This window comes from Monopterus albus, unplaced genomic scaffold (assembly GCF_001952655.1).
Source record: "Monopterus albus unplaced genomic scaffold, M_albus_1.0 scaffold69.1, whole genome shotgun sequence".
Classification (NCBI taxonomy): domain Eukaryota; kingdom Metazoa; phylum Chordata; class Actinopteri; order Synbranchiformes; family Synbranchidae; genus Monopterus; species Monopterus albus.
Genome location: NW_018127949.1, coordinates 4,463,522 through 4,484,853, shown reverse-complemented (window position 1 = coordinate 4,484,853; position 21,332 = coordinate 4,463,522). Strand labels below are relative to the sequence as shown.

At 40.9% G+C, this 21,332-nt stretch overlaps 1 protein-coding gene across 4 annotated transcripts in view; it reads left to right on the top strand.

The window, feature by feature from the left end:
• usp54b (ubiquitin specific peptidase 54b) overlaps nucleotides 1-21,332 on the top strand; it is a 50,678-nt gene that overhangs the window by 5,490 nt on the left and 23,856 nt on the right. For 2 of the 4 annotated variants that reach the window (XR_002275333.1, XM_020605097.1), the window contains exons 2-6: nucleotides 942-1,526; nucleotides 9,619-9,711; nucleotides 16,316-16,450; nucleotides 18,155-18,268; nucleotides 18,405-18,487. Coding sequence is in view for 3 of the 4 variants with exons in the window: in XM_020605097.1 (XP_020460753.1) it covers nucleotides 1,371-1,526; nucleotides 9,619-9,711; nucleotides 16,316-16,450; nucleotides 18,155-18,268; nucleotides 18,405-18,487 (581 nt within the window). In the remaining variant the exon portion in view is untranslated. Of the gene's footprint in view, nucleotides 1-941; nucleotides 1,527-3,349; nucleotides 3,473-9,618; nucleotides 9,712-16,315; nucleotides 16,451-16,881; nucleotides 17,232-18,154; nucleotides 18,269-18,404; nucleotides 18,488-21,332 lie in introns of those variants that run through there. The other 2 variants (XM_020605100.1, XM_020605098.1) reach the window with 2 other exon arrangements.

Below are 21,332 nucleotides of genomic sequence, written 5' to 3'. Positions count from 1 at the left end.
ATGTTACCCTGACTGTGTTCATTTGATGATTTTCATAATTCATGGTGCAAAAGCAATTGAAGCGACACATTTAAATTAATCAATTTTTGGCCACAAGGGGGCAGAAGAACATATGAACAAGCTGACAAATACACAGCCACTTCATTAGCTTTATCAGTTGTCATTGCTAACATGTTAGCCAACAGCTGTCTTATATAAATTCATTTGGTGCTGTGTTTATGTTACTAGCAGTAAGTTTACTATTCACTCTTCTTTTAGCTCAGTTTTGGTCTCTTGAGAAAAATATTTATTTCTTTTGCTGTTAAATGTTCAACTATCTCTGCTAGCTAATTGCTAATTTTGCTCTTTGGTGCTGGGGAGGTAGGGTACAGTGGCGTTATCGGCATTAGTTTCTGTAAACAAGGGTTAACAACAGTGGGGAGACCAAAGTAAGCAGTTCTAAAACAGTTAGCTAAAAAGCTGCATATCTTATTGTTAATTCTACCTCAGAGCTGTGCCAGCTTTTCACACTGCATGAACTTTTCACATCAGTTAATCTTTTGGGTCAGGGTAGGGCAGCAATATTAACTAACTAGCTAACTATGGAGCTGAACTCCACCAGTTGAAGTTGGACTGTAAATACTAACACCTGTAAGACATTGTGAAAATTTCAGTACAGATATGTCATCATCAGTCAGATAAGAAAAGTTTTGCCTGCAGCAGGTACATTTTCAAACCAGGAGAGAGCATATAGTGTACCTCCGGTTTTATCTCCCCTAACAGCATTTGGAGTTTTTATCTGTATTGCAGCAACACTCTCCTTATACAGTATTTTATGCATTATATATAAAGTTAACTGGTCAAACAGATATGTGCTTTGTTTAATTCATTTTTATAACCAGTTGGTGGTTCTTGTTGTTTTGTGTGAGGAGTCTTAACAGTTTGGTCTCTGTGCCCTACAGGAAGAGTGAAAGAGAAGAAAACATCTAAGGAGGCCACACAGAGGAACAGTAGTGCTGTCTGACAGAATCTGCCAAAGGACGCTTTGGACACATTGTCATGTCCTCAAACACTAACGGTTAAATCCAAGGATCTAAAAAAGAAAAAAAAGCCAACTGCTGGCTTCAGCAAGTGGACAGATTTTAAAATTAAAACACGGCTGGAGAGGGGGAGGGTTGCATGGGTGCCAAATCCTCACCCAAGACGCACCACATCAACTCGATCTACCACCACTGCCTCACTCCTCTTCCTCTGTCTATGTCCTCCTCCTCCTCCACTTTTCTCTCATTCTCTCTATTTCTCTCTCATGGGAGTAACATAGAGGCCATCACTTGGTCTGCTGTCCCGCCCCTTCCCTGCCCCGCTGTGGAAACGGTGGCGTCCAGGTAGTGATGTCGTGGAAGAGGAACTACTTTGCGTCAGGTGGCGGAGCAGTAGGCGGGGTGCAGGGGCTGGTGACCCCAAGAACCATGACCTCTATCGCACCCAGCAAAGGTCTGAGCAATGAGCCAGGACAAAACAGCTGCTTCCTCAACAGCGCTCTGCAGGTAAGTTGGATAAACATAAAGGCACATTCACACCCCTGAATTTAGGGCAGTCAGAAAGTATTAAGGGAGTAGCACAGATATTTAGGAGCTCTTGACTGGCCAAGTCAGGCACCTGATGTGAATCCACTGGCTCATGTCAGCTATTTTTAGTCTGTTGTGTTTAATCAAATGTTCACAAAAGTAAAATAAAAAAGATTCATCCAGTTGTCCAAAGGCTCTAAATAGTTTGGACAGTTTCAGTAGCAGTTTGTATGTGGAACCTTTGGGACACTGCACTTGCTGAAGTCCAGGCTAAAGCCCAAAATCTCAGGGACAAATCAAGTTAGCTGTTGATGTCTATTTTATATTTGTATCTATTTAAACTTTATTTCACCAGGAAAACCTCAATGAGAAATAAAAATCTCTTTCTCAAGATTGTCCTGTCTAAGACAGGCAACAACATCAATCCTTACAAATAACACAGATACAAATAAATCCATAACAGCCTTTCATTAGTCATATGAAACCTGTAAAAACAGAGTCAGACATACTATTTTAAGGCATTCAAATAAATAAAATGATCAGACATCTTGACAATGGCTAGTACTTGTTGCAGCACTGACTCCATGCAACAAAGCTTTAAATCTACCCAAAGTAGATTCCCTCAGTCATTTCACTGAGCTCCATCTGCAGAGAGTTCCATGTATGAAGAGCAGTATAAAAAGGCTCCCTTACCAAATTCAGTTTTAACCTTTGGTACAGTCAACATTATCATGTTCTGTGATCAACGAGGATAAGAACTCCCAACTTTCCTTTCCATGTATGTGCACAGATACGCTGGTAAACATGTCACAGACTGATATGAGCCGCAGACTCACATAATATGATGACTTAATTTGATTATATGTCACCATAACTTGACCATTTACATTATAGACAACTGTGGTAAAACAATTCCTAGACTGATTATCTGATGTGCTTATGTGCCTCTGTAATAAAACTGAAGAACAGCAGTTTGTTCACATAATGTCCGTTTAGTTTATAATCCACTGTGCTGGTGTACAGCGCCACTTTCATGTTAAAATACTTAAAACACAGGCTATTACAGATATAAAAGAATAATTTCAATCATTGTAGTGCTTTATTATAACAGAAGTGGTGTCTCTTCTGAAATGTTAATAACAGTTATGTCTCTAATACTCTTCATATTTTTGTATTTACAATTTAGAATGTATGGGTTGTGTTTATGCATGAGTAAAAATAGCTGTTACTTTCTAATAAGGCATTTTACATAAAGAGATAAGGTGCCCTATGTCTGTATTCTAGTGACTGCTCTAAATGCTTGATACAAACATGCACATTCTTGCATTTACTGTTGAGATGCTCTCCCCTGCCCTGCTCACACTGCAGTAAATTGATATTTAAGCATGACAGGGATGAGATTAGCGCCATATTAATGAGTGTTCGCATGTTTTAGGGGGTTTTGGCACTGCTGCTGGTCTGGCCTCAATGTGGACATCCAGTCTGTGTGGGGATGCTTACACTGCGCTGCTACTGCTGCATCTCCTCTCTCTCTTTATACACATACAGATGCACTCTTGCCTCCTCCCAAGGCTTCCAGCTGGCACAAACTTACTCTCACACGCATGTGCATGAGCACACACACATACACACACACACACACACACACATACATATATATGCCTCTTGACTACTGGCTTGAAAGCGAGAGAGAGAGAAAGGGGGAGAAGAGAGAAAGGTTGGAGTAAGCTGAAGAGGGAGGGTGGTGATGAGGCAGAAGCTTAGGGAGAGCTGAAGGGAGCAGAGGGATAGATGAGAGGAAGTAAAGTTAGTGAGGGAGGAGAAGAGAAGAAAGAGGGATGAGGAGTATACTGTATGAAAAAACTGAGGAGAAAACTGGTGGGGATACTGCCGGGAGAAAGAGTGGGATTAAAGAGCCGAATAAGGTAAGAAGAAAAATGAGTGCCTGTGATGACAGGAAGGATGGGATGGAGACAAGAATCAAGAGATGAATAGACAACATGAAGGGCATGAAGTTTATTTATGAAAAGAAAAATACCTCAGCCAAGGCATGAAAGCAGCTTGAACGGGTAGAGAATTGGGCCACTTCAAGGGCACATACACATCTACACAAACACAGAGGAGAGAGGATTTTAGCAGGACATGGATGACTGAGGATAAACTGAGGGAATGTTGTTTTTTACAGGGTATTTCTTTGTTTGCATATGTGCATGCATGAACAGTAAGGGGTCAAAGTTCAAGTCTAGGACAGACTCGCCCTATTAGCAACAGTGCTGCAACTAAAATATTTTTTTATTATTAGTTTATTATTACTGTTTGCTTGGTTGATAAAATTTACTATGGCACAAAACTGAGAGTAAACCTCACCTTTAATGAGCTGGAGCAAGAGTGCATCTTTTAGCATTTTTCCTTTGGTATGAATAATCGATTATCTAAATTGTTGTCAGCTGATTGCTTTAGGACTGCAGAAGCAGACTCTGTTTGTTCTCTGCAATGTTTAATAATCTACTACTTGTGTATTAAAATACTCTCTACTGCTTTCTTGCCCCTACAAGCCCCCTGAGCAAGACAGTTAACCCCCTGCCACTGCAGGGGATCTGCTGGGTAGCAGCAGAAGCATCATCAGCAGTGGCTGTTCTGTGTGGATGTGACTGCTGCAATTTAATAAGAGTGTATGTACATGTTTTGGGATCTATTCACTGTGTAAACACAGTTTCAAATTAAATACCTGAAGAAGTTATAGATTACACTGGCTTTGAGGGAGCAGAAATACGTGGGAGCAGTGTGTGTGTACATCTGTACTGTGTATGTATGATGCAGTGTAAGGAAGATAAAGTTGAAAATGGAAAGTGAGCTTGTACTGGGACTTCAGAGTAAATCAAAGATTAATTGTAAATAAAGGTGGGAAATCTGACTAAAAGATAATATCACAATCTTTTTAGCCACAATCACAGTCCTGGATCTGAATTGTGATCTTTCTTCCTAACTTTGAAACATGCTGTAACGTACAGCCAGACTAGAAATAGTCTATTTGTCATTTGTCTATTTGCACGATTAAAACAAATTTGCATTCAAGTCACTACACTGGTCTCAAAATTATGATATGGCTGTACTGGCTTATGTCAACCTGAGGGACAAACTCTCGATATTCTCCTTCAGATTCTTTCTTTTCGGGTGATTTAACAGATTCATAGTTTTGCCACCTGCTGTACTGTACTTACAGTTACCTGATAAAGTTTGCAGAAACCTGTTTTCTGAGTCACGTCTGACTGGAATAGACAAACCATTTCATTATAGAAGTTGAGCTCATTTTAGGTACCAAGTCTTCCTCTGCTGTACCGCTGCTAGCCATGCTGCTACCCATGTTACACTGTTTACATGTACATCACATTATGGAAGAAAAAGTGCACTTGAAAATCTGACTGTGTTTCAGATGGGCTTGATCTCCTTTCCATTTAACTATGCTATGTTACAAGCAGCACCACCATGACCAAATGAAATGCATGTAAAGAGACACCCGAAGTAATCTATCTAGCCACCATAAGCTATATCATTTGACTGTATCATTCTACTGGTTTGTTGACATCAGTTGAGTGGATTTATGCTATTAATTCTTTTTGAAATTATGTTGTGAAGTTTGCAAACACAAGTCGTCCAAATGACACAATCTTCACAATTCACTAAAATGAGAGATTGGACATGTTTGAGATTGCTCACAACATGAGACTGTCAGATCACGCACCCCCTATTGTAAGTGTCCAATGTTTCCTGCAGTTTTTTATGATCAAATCTAACTACAGATTAATCTGAAAGTTTAACTGCTGTGTGCTTTCAGGTGTACTGAGAAAAGGGTTTCCAGCAGGGCATGATAAATGAGGCATCCTGTTACTGAATCTGTGTTGGATTGACTTGGGCAGAGTTTCACAGTATGCTGTAAAGTCGTTTATACAAAGTCGTATATACAATTGCCCACAGTGAGGAAGAACTTGAAGAGAAACTACAAATTAAACATACAGTTTAGTGGTAACTTTGGCTCTTTGGTTTGCTTCAGGACTCATTACAGAACTGGTTCCTGTAATCTGCTATGCTTCTGGGGCAGCATACTGAGCAATAAGACCAGATATTTGCTTGCTCACAGTTTATGAAGTGGCGATATTATGCTGATCTTCATCACCTGATAAACAGTGGATGGTAATCCAAGAAAATATCCTTTCATAATAAGCAGCATGATGTATCTGCTTTTGAGTAACACAAAAAGCATTCATTAAATGTCACTGACTGAATCCTGCCACAAAGAGCCCAGATAGCAAAACACCATCATAACATCAAATGTGATTTTATGGTTTTAATTTCATTCTAGGTGAAGGAGTGAATTCTTAAGCTCAGCATGATGTTCAAATAGCTGCCCTTATTTTCAGACCACAGAAGAAATAGAAAAGTCAACACATTCAGTTTTATGTTTGGATTAAGTGTTGCCAAACTACTGTTACGTTCACTGTGAAGTGAAAGCCATGCTTCTCTTGCTGCTACTCATCGTCCTATTGGACTCCTCATGTTATTGTGTTGACTTGCCACAGTTTGCCGTGGCTTCAGGTCGGCACAAGCAGAAAGTGCTGTTTCATATGCTGAGTTTAAATGAAATGGAGAACATGCCCATCCTGCACTAACTGGCACCATGCTGGTCAGGTGCCGGGGCTTCCTGTTTACATTTTCCAATGCATTATGGGAGCTGTAGTTACAAAAGATAAAGGATTATTATTATCCAACAAACTGAATTTAGGCAAAATGATGGTTCAGTGTGAAAACACAATGTCCCATCGATGCGTTTCTTATGTTACACAATGATTGGCTCTCTCCTCTGTCCATTCATATGCAGTTATGTGCAGTGTGTTGAAATCCTGCAGACATAGAGGCAAAAAGCCCAAACAATTTCAAACTGTGGAGTTTGGTGGATGCAGCTGTTTTGATGAGTCCGAGTGGCAGTTACCCACACCAATGTTTTTATGTTTTCGGTTATATCCATGTTCTTCCTGGAATTACATCCCAAAAGATCTATTAAGGACAAGGGGGAATATACTCATGGGTTAATGAACGGACTGGGAGCAGGTACAATAGTCAGTAGCGAGGTAAGTTGATGATGAGTGGTGGGAAGGGAATAGCAGGAACAGCAGCCATGACAAAGACATTTTTTTACAGAAACCATTGACATGTCACAGTAGGATAAGCACACCTGTGACTAATAAAAATAATAATGGCTGAATTCCATTTAGCTGTTTAAGTTTTAGGGTCCTGGTCTTGTGCATACTGTACCACTGTAACACTTTTTTAGCATTTCACTGCCCATACTTTTTCTACTAGACAACACAATAGCAGACAGATGCCTGAGATCGGAAGTGCAGAGGGAGAGACAGAGAGCCTGTGGTCATGGTAACAGAGGACCAGAACAGGAGGAGCTCATATCATGAAGGGTAGAGATCAAGCAGCGCAGGCCTTGACAGTAGAGTGAGGCAGGTAGACGTCAGAGAATGAGAACTCAGGTGTCTTGTTTGAATGTGGCTGGTGTTGAAGTCAGTGGTCTGCCAGATGTTGCATTACTTCACTATGACAACAACAGTGTTTCCTGTCATTAATGATGACAGCTGTCTCTCTAATTCTGAAGGATTAATCTAAAAAGATTTTAGATTAATCTGTTGACAATTTTATTTGTTGGATTTGTGCTCAGAGACCATTTTTACAATGGTATGAATTACACATTGTTTATAATAAGGAGTTTATAAGTCAGAGCTAATGACTTTACGTGTAATAAATTCTTCACTTATTTGTACAGTTGAGTTTTAAGCCATCAGTTCAACTCAAATAAACATTAATGCAGTTCTTTATCAGAATGACCCATTTATTTCACAGAAAAGACCTGCAGAGCATCGGAACAAAAATCCATTTATTAGAGTAACAAATTATTGACTTTACAGCTTCAGACCATTAAAAAGCCACTAGTTACAATCCATAAACCTCGTGTAATGTGTACGTTATGGCGTGTAAACAAAGACCTACAGCTAATCAGTGATACAAATCAGGGTTTCCGCAGGTCTTTAAAAAAGTCTTTAAAAGTCTAAAATTCAGTAGTCTCAAACTTAGGCCTTAAAAATACAATTTTGACAGGTCTTAACAAATTATTGACAGTTACATTAGGTTAAGCTGATAATTTTAACATTAATTTGACATTGCTTCTGAAATGCTGCTATAATTTCAGTCGTGCCTTTATGTGTTTTTTGGAAAATTTTGAGGAGACAAAGTAGTGCCGCCTGGGAGCAGCTGGAAAAAGCTTCCTAAAAACATGAGCTGATGTGGTCAGTTTGTATTCCGTGATGTCTCCATCACTTTTTATGCTTGTTAGCTAGTTATACTGTAATTTCCTTTCTGCAAGATGTTCCTGCGGTCTGTCCATTGTTTTCAAGCCAGGGAGAGAAAGGAAAACAATAAGGGGAGGGAGAAAGAAACAAATGGTGGAAGAGCAAAGCTAGAAAGAAAGAGAGAGAGAGGGATGTGTTTAGATGAGGAGAACAGAAAGGTAGATAGATAGGTAGATAGGTGGATTTGATGGGCATGATAGAGAGTGCCCTCCTTGTGGCTGCTGCAGTGCTACGCAGGGGAGCCAATTCATCACGACCAGATAAACTACAGAGAGAGAGGAGGGGAAACAGGGTGGGTGGTGGGTGGGGGGATAGAACGCATACAGTAGCGTCAGCATGCAGTCTGTCATCCTCCACCCCCTCTTTCCTCCACTGATCACTCTCTCCTTAACAAGCACACATTCATATTAGTTTTGTGTGTGGTCCTGTGCATGAGTGATGCAAATCCGATTGAAGCCTAAGGGACAATGTTGTGTCAATATTATCTTTCAGCATGCTGAATGAAACTACTAAGAGCTCTTTCTTTTAATTATGCACTAGAGAGGGTGAGAGAAGGACACAGAGAGGTCTATTCCATGTAGAACACTTCTCTGCTAGTTTCTGTATTCTGTATTCTGTATTCTTTTTCATTTCTTCATGCATTGTGCTGCTTGTTTTCTGGCTTCATCTCCTCCTCTGAGTTTCTTTTGCTGCTGAAAATATGCAAAGTACAAAGCACACTCAGTAGGAGCTGTTGCAGAAAACAATTAGCTGAAAATGGCTGAAAGCCACACAGAGCTGCACATTGTGCTTTTGATTCTTTGCAGCATTACAGAAAGTCATTTTATTCAATTGTATAACAAAAATTGTTTAGATTTTAAAGCTACAGAAAACTTGATTGATTGATAATCACATGTTCCCTTAAATCTCTACATCTAAGGATGAATTACTACACTTTACTATACTCCAGACATTAGGACTGATGAAATCAGTCACTGAACAATCAAGAAGGCTCCACACAACAACAAATCAGTGTGGCTGGCAGTACCAATAAAATGGAACACTGTAAAGATAACAGAGGGATCCCCACAGTGGCTAGAGTCAGTTGAACTAAAGAGAAAATATTACAGATCAGTTTCATCATTTTTTTTTCATTATGTAACTTAACGTGTAGGTGGGTTGTGAGAAAAGTGCACCCAGAAAAGACGAGCTGCACGTTAGTATAAATATCTGCTCTGTGACACACATTAGCCAGCTAATGTATTGTTTTAAAACCACAGCACCCAGTCAAAATACTGTATCCTTTCATATCTTTCTAGCTTTGTCTGTTAACCAGTATGTCTGAAAACTAGCATGTTTGTGTTACTATGGCAACCTGCATTCATGAGCTGTCATGTCACCGATCTTAGCTGAAGCATGACTGCATATTCAACAGGTGTTATTAATATGATGATTCCCATGCTTTTTTGGTTTATTTTTGTATAAAAACTTAAATTTTATCTACCACGAAAAATAAAATAAATAAACATTGTTCTTGAAATATTATTAAACAGAGAAAAGGGCTGGGAAAAGGGAGGTCAGTCTTAGCTATAACATATATCCCATTAAAACTCAAAGAATTTAGTTCTGCTGCTTTATTTTCTTTTGTGCATTAAGTGTGTGTTCTGTTCTTTGTCTCTCAGGTTCTGTGGCATCTTGACATCTTTCGCAGAAGCTTTCGACAGCTGACTACACACAAGTGCATGGAGGATTCTTGCATCTTCTGCGCTTTAAAGGTAAAAACACTTTGTCCTTTACTGACTTCTGGTGGGTTATGTAAACCTGAAGCAGTTCCCATTCCTCTGGTGTATTTTTCTGTACTGCACTTCCCACACATTACTTGTCCTTCTAACAGCACAGAGACACAGTGTTTCCTCAATTTGCTGCTGAGCAAGCTTGAGTTTGCGAAGGTGGTGGCGTTTTCGCAGTCTCTTCAGGCATCGTGGTTTTCAGTTCAAGCCCATTTCAAGTCTTTTTATAGAATAGTTTTTTGTTCTTCCTTTGTCTTTGTTCTTGCCGGTGTTCGTTTGTATTTTGGTTTGTTTGTTGTGTGGGGATGAAACTTTTTGGAGAGGTAGGGTCACTGAACAGTTCATTCGATTCTGGTGCTGATCCAGATCTTCACCATCATGAGACAGGGCCAACTTTAATATTTTTGCTTCTAACTCCATACATAATGTTTACAATGCTTTGACAAAAATTTAACAGTAACATCCACGTAAGATTTACCGTGCACCAAAGTCTGATCTTGATGCAATTAATAATCTGTATGTGGTGATCCTAAATGTTCAAATTTATAGGACTCACAATAAACTTGCTACTGTGAGACAACAAATAATGCTACAGACTTGCAACCAAGATCAAACTGTAGCTGAAACTGAAACAGATTTGATGCATCATCAAGTTACTGAGCTAGATCTCGAAGAAATTGCCAATGTGATTACAAATGCTAGGGGTAGGAATCACATTATGAGGTTCAAACTATTATGGGAATATTGCTTTTAGGTGGAATGGCATTATGGGGACCTGAGCTGAGGTTTGTGTCTCTCTGAGTGCTGTCTAGTTTAAATCCTTTATCAACTTTTAAGCAACATAAAAAAGTCATAATGCAGAAGAACAACATCTGGGCGCATACAGGGCGGGCCACGAAAAAGTAGCCCGGAGCCTTTGTCTCCTAACAGCAGTATGTGGGCTACTTTTCTGTGGCCCACCCTGTATAATACAAATGAAAAAAGACAAACTAATAAACACAGTGCATTTACAACAAAACAAGGCATCAGTCATAATAATAGTGATGTTCATGCCATATGATATTTTCTTAACTCTTGTGAGATTCAGAGGACACATCAGTCATTAATTTTAAGCATTCAGCAAAAACAGGCTTTGCCTTAGACCCTTCCAGTGGCAGAGAACAATCTCTGAAGCACCAGTAAAGTTTGAAACAAATGCAAGTCCAAAATCTTGTTACCAGTGGTAAATTAGAGAGACCTGTTTCCTAATAAACACAGCAGGGGAGAGCGTTGCAGTGGATTATGACACCTCTCTCTCCTCTTTTGTGTTAAAACAGAAGAAATAAGAGAGCTTTCCCAATGTACCTGCTTCGTTTGTTCACTTCCAACAGTCAACATGGAATAAACATACCATAAAGGTTAAGTGGTGTATAATGATAGTAGTGCATCATTTGGAGGTGTGTTAACCCTCTGCATCTCTAACTGACCACCCACCTTTAATCACTGTGTTTGGTTCTTACTTTATTAACCATTTCCATCCTTCTTTTTATGCCTCCATGCCAGCAATAAGTGGAAGGTTTTATGTTTTCGGGTTGCCCGTCTGTCTGTACGTTATTCTTCCATAAGCCTGTATGATTCTTGTGAACAAGCTATATCAGGAACATCTTGAGGGAATTTCTTCAAATGTGGCAGAAATGAACATTTGGACTCAAAGATGAACTGATTAGATTTTGTTGGTCAAAGGTCAAGGCCACTCTGACCTCATGTTTGTCCCATTCTTGCGAACACAATATTTCAGGAATGCAATGAGAGATTTTCTTCAAATCTGGCACAGGTGTCCACTTGGGCTCAAAGACGAACTGATTAGATTTTGGACAGAAATGATTTCCCAGTAAGCAGCTGCCTTACGGTGAAACAGCATACGTAAAAACCTTTATAAAATAGTTACAGACTGGATCAAGGTTGTGTTCCAGCAGCTGCTGATAGCTAAACAGAAGATGAAGACCTGTAACATCACGAAACCCTCATAATGAAGGAGCCTTATGCAGCTCTGTTCCAGCCATTTGTTGCATCAATGATGACAAATATGTGTCTGAGTGAAGGGAAGTGTGTGTGATGTGCTTTGAGGTAGTAGAGTGTGTTTGTGTGCAGCAGGGTCGATGTGTGTGTTCTACACGCTGCTGTCTCCAGCGCTTCACTGTAATTAATTGGCTCACTGAAAGCGCTGAGCTAGCAGACCCACGCTGGGATGCTACACATAGATGTACACACACACACACACACACCTACGCATGCACGCAAATCTTACTTGCAATGCTGCACATGTCACACATGTCAGGCCACTACACACATGTTCCTCATGATGTTCGCAAATCTTTCTTACCAGGCTTGGATGCCACACACACACATAGGCTTGTGGGTGTGTTGCGTGTGAGTCAGCTGTGGGTGCATCAGAGGTATTGTCACTGTGTTAAGTGTTCACATTTTCTTGTCAGTTTCCATTTCCCATGCTGTCACTGTCTCACCATTGTCTGAAATGAACACATGTATTATTGTTCTCACAGCGTGTGTAGCTGTTGTCCCTACAGCAACAGAGATGCGAGTCTTTAAATAACCGGCCCAGACACATGCTAAGTGAACTTTAATGGTGTGTTAAATTTTAAAATATCCATTTTAGAGAACCACAAAAACAAATGACGATTATGGGTTCTGTTATTTCAGAAGGATTTGCGTGAATTTCAGTTTATCAGCAGCGGATAAAGATGCCCGACGTTGTTGTAAACATAAGCTCAGAGACTGCCTGTGGCTATCCCTCCAGAAATCACTGCAACACTTTCTTTCACCCAACAGCAAAACACTTGCACACACTTAGATGCCAGTGCCTGTACACGCACACTGCAGGGAACAGAAAGAGATGAAGTAAAAGTAAAGAGGAGAAACAAAGGAGAAAGATGAATGAACGTAGGAGCTGGTGGAGATTGGTCCTGTCTTCACTGCACACACCCACACACATGTACACCCATACACACACATGCACACCTCCCACTCATACTCACTCTGCCTCATCTCTCCCTGTTCTTCTCCCCCCACCCGCCTGCCCTCCTCCCTCTCTCTGTAGGGTATATTCCCCCTCCATTCTCCTTGGCGCATTGCTGCAGTCAGCAACGCCACCGTAACACACACACAGACACACACCCTATTGCTCACACATTCCCCTTTTCCTCTTCTCTCTTTCTGTTTCCCTTTCTCTCCACACACACTGATACACACGCGCACACACACACACACACACACACACACACACACACACTCTGATCACTGTCAGCACAACTGCATTACCTTTCCTATTGCCAACCCTCGGCCTACACACACTCAGCCACGCTCACAGACTGAGGCCTGTTCTTTCATAGCATTTTCCCTCCATATGATCACAGCCATGCTGGTAAACGGCGTCCCAACTGTCAAACACGACTTCTGAAACACATCAAAGAGGGGAAATTAAACTCTGCGATTATGTCCAGGAAATGACTTCAGAAATCGTTTACTTGAATTTCACACCCCTCATTAACTTATTGTTAACTTTACTTCATGTGTTTGAGAAGTAGTTCAACATAAACCTGTGAAAAACCACAAATTTCTACAGTCAAAATGTCCTAAAGCCCAAGGTGATGTCTGATACAAGATACAGAAAAGCAGCAAAATGTCACATTTTAACAGCTTGAACTCCTTTGCCTTTTTTCTTAAAAATGACTTAAACTGATTATGAAAACATCTGCCAATTAATTGTCTATTTATCGACTAATCAGTTAATCTTATTAAAGATGCACTTGCACAATCTTTTTGAACATACTTCCTTGATAGGGCTTTTGTGTGTAGGTGGGTTTGGCCTTCACGAAGAATAGAAGCTGTGTTTAGTTTGGATTTATGTCGACAAACATAAATGTCTTTTTGTGCCATTATCGCTTTACATTTAATTGCAAAGCTGACAGTAAAATATCAGTGAAATAGCTTTCATGAATCAAAAGATTTGCAGCTCTCTTTGGTAATTAAAGATGTTTATCAGTCATCATGGACATAACACTGAGTGACAAAACACTCAGTATAATTCACATAGCACGTCCATTAATCAATACTTGATCCATACAGTATATTAGCAAAACGGTTATTCTTGCTTATATCAAAAATTTATTGACATTACTGCTGATGTTATGTGCTTGATTTGACACTTTCACACAAGTAAAATGGATCCAGTGTGGATACAGGAACCAGCATGAATACAAGCAGATGATTCATGTGTGAACTGTGACTGTCTTAGAATATATGAGTGTCACTTAATACAGTGTTTCTCAGCCCTTGCAAAACAGAGCACCTGGTGGCTTTTAGTCCAGTCATCTAATCAGTGATTGAATTACCACTGGGACAGAAAACCTGCAGTGCTCTCAGTCCGCAGCACCAGCTACCGCTCCGCCACCTCACACTCACTTGTGTTTATTTCTGCTTTGGGTTGTTTTAGTGTGGGTCAAAAATAGCTGCTCAGTTTTGCTTTTTCCATCTGAGAATTCTTAGCAACAAAGAATTAGGTCATTTTTATCCATTGGCAATCTAGAGAAAGCCATCCATGCTTTCATCTCTGCCTTTTAGGACTCGGCAGCGCTCTTCAGCCCAGCCTCAGTCAGAAGTTGCTCTCACTGCCTCCGCTAGAACTAAACTGGCCTCGGCTCCCTTAAATCACTGGATTTGATGCTCTGATTAACCTTATTTATTAAAACTATCATTAGAAAGCAGAAGGAACTCAGTGAGCATATACCTTTGCCAAGACTGTACAATACTTTAAATATGTTATTTCAGTAACAACGTTTAGAAATTGTTGCTCTGTATCTGGATCCACATCAAAGTGCACATAATGAAAGTCCTGCTGTTTGACAGGTGGTATCCATGATTTCTAGTGAAAATCTAAATCAATCAGGGATGCAAAGGCTTTGTACAAGGATAAATTGTGCAGAATTTCAAGCAAGTTATGATCATTGACAGATACGATGCACATTACATCACCACTTACCTCCACTATGCAAAAATGAAGCCAAAATAAGAGTCTGTGTAGTGAGACCATCAGACTGCCAATCAATGCTGCCAAATAAACTGAAATCCATCATCAAATAACTTATATCATCAAATAACTTATTAAAAAAAACCTACCAGAAAAGTGATCACTTGTACATAAACCAGAGTGATAATATCTACCAAAACCCACAGAGATGATCTCTGGGAAAAAATTTTGAGTTTTTAGTTTGGCTCTTGTCCCATCCACTAACAGGAGGAAGCAGGATTTATGACCTATACTGCAACCAGCCACCAGGCGACTCAGGGTGGCTTCACTTCTGAGAGCTTTCACAGAGTCCGTGTTTTATACAGTCAGTGGTGATGACCATTTCAGTCTGTCACATGACTTGTATAAAACTACACCACATGGTGCACCTGCCAACCAGATTTGGTTCCGATTGCACAATACATTTAAGAGTCAGGGCATTTAAGTCAAACAGGCTCATCTGTAAGACTACTGCAAACATAGAGGTAATATCAAAATAGAATATTATTTATTTTAGTGGACCCATTTTATAGAAGATTGAGTCAAATCTGTAATTCTCAAAAGTCATAAAATCTGTTTAGGTGCCTGTGTGTACCTTGTAATGATGTATCATATTACAAAAAATCCAGGAAAAAGAAATTTTCAGGATAACACAAGTAAAATCTGAGGGGGTGCAAGATGATAAAAGGGGAAACATAAACTAAAGTCATATTTTTTTTTTATCTAACATTATTTTTATACATAAGCTCACTATGGAATTAATTGACCCACAAAATACTGAAAAAGAGGGCAAACTTATAACCGTCCTGGCAGAGGTGACAAAAATCATACTTACTAATACACAGGGAAATGAAACATCGTAATCATAAAAACAGAAACCACTGAGCGGATGTATATGGGGTTATAACACTGGTCTGACAGCTGTCTGGACCTGTGAACAAAAATTCTGTTCTTTCCAAACGGACACATCCTCCTCTGTGCACTGCCCTCAAAACACACTTCAGTGGCCTAGCTTCCACTCTGTGGCCCCTGCAACAGTTTGATTTGGTTTCTATTTTACTGCTACAAAGCACTCTGAGAGCCTGAGAGCCTGTTTTGTCAGAGAAAAGTGCACTACAAATACCATCTATTATTGATACGGTCTGATATTGAGGCCAGCGTTGCTGTGAAGCATTTGTTTTAGTCCAGTTTTATTGTGCGGCACTTTGGTCGTGACAACTAGTTTTGCTTTATGGGTCAGTTGACAGAACATGGTGCTGATTTTTACAGGACAAATGTGTTTAGAAGGTTTTGTTTCAGTGTGAGAGAAGCAAAGTAAATACACAAGCGTGTAAATACAGTCTGTAATACTCAGTGTACAGTACATGTGTGCTTGGACACACTCCAGCAATGCAGGGGTCTTTCTATAGAAGCATTTACAACAGCAGTGAGATAAGGAAGTAATGGATTTATGTATGGGTATGTATTTCCATGTATGTGTTTGTGTGTGTGTGTGTGTGTGTGTGTGTGTGTGTGTTTTTGCAGAGTATCTTTGCTCAGTTTCAGTTCAGCAGTGAGCGTGTGCTGCCATCAGATGCACTGCGGAGCGCTCTGGCCAAGACTTTCCAAGACGAGCAGCGCTTTCAGCTGGGAATCATGGACGATGCTGCGGAATGCTTCGTGAGTCTGCGACACCTTATGGCCACACACACATACACCTACACACACACAGGTGAGGTGAGGGGCTGCCTGAAGGCGGATCTGAGAGAGAATCTGGGGAACTTCCAGATCTTTACTGCAGTCAGAAATCTGCAGGGGACAGTGGATATCCAGCACGGCAGCCTCAAAGAAAAAGGTTTTTGTCAAGAGTGTCACAACTTTTGTTTGGGCTTTGTGTGTTTGGCTGAAACTTGTTTAATTGTTATTATACAGCATTATGTTGTAAGGCATTCCTTGGTAAGCACAGGCCTTATTTGAGCCACATGAGACTGTCCATACATATTCCAGTGCACCTGCTGTTTTGTTAAGTTTGTTTATATACATTTTTGAAGTTGAATGGATACTGTGAAGAATATGAAATTATAAAGACTGATTTGATGTGCAGAATCACCACGTTTCCATGTTATGGTGTGTTCCTTGCTTCCTGTTTTGTGCTTTTATCTTGGTTAGATTTCCTGTCCTGTGTTACCTCACCTGCCCCAGCTTTACCCCGGTTCACAAGTTCTGTTCATTGCTTCCACCTGCTGCTCGTTACCCCTGGTCTCCTGTCTATATATCCTCCTCCCTTCTCTCAGTCTGGTTGCTGGCTCATCTGTTCTCCATGCCTCATTGCCCCCATTGTCCGTCTCCCTGTGTACCACACTCTGCCTGTCTGCTTTGTTTACTTTGTAAATTTTTGTATCACTTACCTTGGTTGCTTTTGGACTGTTCTTTTGAGTTTTTCCTGTCAGCAAGATTCTTGGTTAGTTCTCCGGGTTTGTTTTAGTTATTTAGAGTTTGTTTCATGTAGCTCCATGACCGTTTTGTACCTGTACTGTGAAGCCCTGTCAGGTTGAACATCTGTTTATCCCTTTGTTCCTCATAATTTATATTAAACTGATTGAACACTAGACTTTAGACCATGTCTGCACTTTGGGTCCTTCCTTGCTTGAAACACAACATTCTGGGCAGAATGAGGAAGGTGTTGGTTTCACATTATTTATTTTTGGGCACATGACAAAAGGTAATGGTGCTGCCCTTTGACAGTTAGTGGCACTTCCTTCAGATTGGAGGCAGTTATAGCTGAAACGGTTTAATAGTTTTTTTTATGCAGAGGAAATTAATTGGCAACTCTTTTCATAACTAATAGTTTAAATAATTTTTCAAGGGAAAGTGTTCAACTTTTTGTCCTTCTAGCTTGTTAAATGTGAGAATTTGCTGTTTTTGTCTTACATTACTGTTAATGTCATGCAGTATTTGGGGCTTTAGACTGTTAGTTGGACAAGACGGGACATTTAATGCTTTTGGATTTAGTGGTTTTTACAGTTTTTTATTTGTTTTATGAAAATAAAATGGCAGTCACAGATTTTACTATTGTCTTCCTGTCTTGTATTTTCTCACTTCCACATCAGTCTGTCTTTCTGCCTCTAAGTCTTCCACTGTGTGTGTGTGTGTGTGTGTGTGCGCCTGAAGGCCGTTGTCTGATCGATTAGAGCTAAATGTGTTCAGTCAGGGAATCCGTCTGATTCTTATGAAATATAGATGTTGATCCCACGGTCAGATTAACAAGAGCACCAGCAGAGAGGAACCATCAAAATACATACTGTACATACAGTGTGTATACGGTATAAACAAACACATATTCAACACACACACTATTTGATTTCTATCCTATGGGTTTCTTAGGAGAATCTCCTGATGCGTATCCACTTCCACATCAGCGCAGAGAGTAGAGAGGACATCTGCACAGCTAAACACTGTATACCACACCAGAAGTTCGCCATGACTCTGTTCGAACAGGTAGGAGCTTGTTCAGTCCTCCTGTCACTTTAAAGAGCCGGTTCAGTGACGGGGCTTTGATTAAAAATAATCATCACACAACTGTTTTTCAGAACAATGTCCCGTGATGACTCTGATGATATATTTGTGTTTACAGTGTGTCTGTAACAGCTGTGGAGCCACATCAGACCCCCTGCCCTTCATTCAGATGGTTCATTACATTTCTACTACATCCCTCTGGTAAGACCAGACGCACAGTTACATACACACACACACACACACACACACACACACACACACACAATACACTCACTGCAGTAAATCTGGCAGCAAGCTGAGGCAGGGTGGTAGTAAAGGTAGGTACATCACGTTCTCTTCTTCCTTCACGGGTCCCTGCTGAAGACTGAGTACACACATGTACACACACATGTACACACACACACATGTATATGTTCCTGCATACACACACAAGATAAGTATGTGTGCATCCTCACAGCTGTTGCATAAAAAGCGCACACACTCTCAATGAAATAAGGAGCAGGGGAAATAATCAATCAGATGTTTGATTCAGCAGACCCGGGGGAGGGGGGGCATAAATCTATAAGTGGAACAGTGGGTCGGAAAGACTGCAAGTGAGAGGGAAATAAGAGTATATATCACTCCATGTTCCTTTTGGAAATGGAACACAGTGGAGGAAATAAAGGGATGAATGGGGGCAGAAGTACAAACAAACACTGTGTGTCAGGGTAGTTGTGAGGCATAGTGGTACACTGTGTTTGTGCCTGTTATCACTGCCAGGCTATTTTTACCTTTAGCAGACCCTGTTGTTTACAGCCAAGGTGGTCCAGTATGCAGAAGTCAACATGAGATAGATCATCAGAGGGCAAGAAAAAGACAAAACAAATGTCTCATTCAAGTAGAATTCGGATACAAGTAAACGGTGTGTTGCTGGCTGGTGTGTGTTTCCTGCTTTCTTATTAGCCTTGCATCTGAAGAAGAGAGGGTTGAGCAAGGGGTTGAAACAGAGTAAGAGAGTAGAATGAAGAGGTTCATTTAGGGCTAGTGGAGAGGAGAGGACGAAGGGAGGAGGAGAGATTTGGATGTTTTTTAAAATCATTATTCTTAAAGGAATACTTCACTAGAAAAAGCAATGCTGATTCATTGCACACATACAGTAATCCCATACACTGAGCTGTAGACAAGCTCTCACATGTCAAATTGGTATTCACAGGTGATAATATAGTCGAGTCTGTCCTTAAATGCAGCTCAGTATTAATGTATCTTTGTTTAAGCTTCCTTGAAGGATATTCTCAAAAATATAGTTTGATTCCAAAAGTACAGCTTTTTTGAACAAATTATTCTACAGCAGTTGTAACTTCTCCTTTAATAACCTTAACAATGTTGTTTCTGTACAGTTCCATCCCTGTAGGGGTTGTCTTTTAGCTCAACCACATCAGGAAGCTCAAAGATCATGATTAATCAGACAGGATTTAGAAACTTGCTTGGATTTACATTTTTTCACAGCCTTAATTTGTGACAGACTAGATTTGTTTTTGCCTTTTTATCTTTTTTTTTTTTTAATTAAAGCAAAAATTGCCTGTAGGACTCGGGTCGGTGTACAGCACGAGTGTGAATGGTTGCTTAAGCAATATGCAGCACATAATTTGACATCATTTGTAAACAACTGTTCCCTTTTATGTGGTATTTCTGACCGAACATCTGCAGAAAGTTTCTTTTCACATAGTCGTAGTTGGACCCCTTTTTACTAGGGCACGTGCCCCAGTAAAATCATACATTCAAGGTTTAACAAGCTCCTATATTTGGCAGTGGATTAATTTAGAATGATAATAATGGGAAAAGATTAGATTTGTTTTTCTAATCCAGAACGTCAAAGCAAAATACAAGCTGAGGTGTAGTGGTCAGGGTTCATACACCACCGATCTTATTTGACTAGAACATTACTGACTCCTGTAAATGAACATCAGAAAATTCTTTAGAGGCTGAGACAGTGAAAAAATTCACAGAGATGATGGTGAAAAACTGTCAGGTTTGCCCGGTCGATGCACAGTCTCCTACTAACTGTATGTACAAACTCTGTTCTTCCTCCGTACTTTCCACCACAACCAGCCCAGGAGCGAGTCCCAGCGTCCGCAGCCCGGTCTTCTCCTCATCATTCAGCCACTGACTGTATTCACTTCTGCAGCTCGACACCCGGTCCCACTTCTACCTGATTATTCATTTCCTTGTTATATTTCACTGTAATTAAACTTAGCACTGCTTGCACTGAAGTCAGCCACCTGGGTCCGTCATATTTTTGTGACTCGCTCACCCCTCGTTCCACTAGTCCCCGCCCAGATCCTTCGATACCTGAACCAGACATCTTTGACGGCAATGTGGAGAACGATAATGCCGGGGCTTTCTGCTGCAGTGCCGCCGGGTGTTCGAGCATCAACCACGGACATACCGTACTGACAGAGAGAAGATCAGCTATGTCATAAACCGTCTCCGAGGAAAAGCGCTGTCTTGGGCCGAGGCTGCGGACTCCAGTGGTCTACTCATCGGTACCACCATCACGGAATTTTTGGATGACATGAGGTCTGTTTTTTCTCCTTCATCCCACCAGAGCCAAGCCTCTAGGGAGCTCATGACCATCCGTCAGGGGGCTCGGCGGGCCCTGGACTATTCTGTTGACTTTCGGGTCCTTGCTACGGAGGCCGGCTGGGAGGACCGCCCGTTACGTGTGGCCTTCTGGCACGGCCTCAACGATAATATTAAGGCCGAATTGAATACTAAGGACGAGCCCCCTGACCTTCACTCCCTAGTCGACTTGGCCATTCGAATCGACAGACAACTGGGTTTTTGTCATAAGGAACGAGCAGAGCAGCAGTCGGCCCCCCAAACCCGAGCCACAGCGGAACCACCAGTCGAGGCCCGGGCTCATCTCCGTATGGGGGACTCCAACACCAGCACCCGCTGTACCCCAGAGGAACCGATGGATCTAGGACATGCCCGTCTTCACCCCGAGGAGCGGGCTCGCCGTATCTGCACCGGGTCATGCCTTTACTGTGTGGCTCCAGGCCATCTG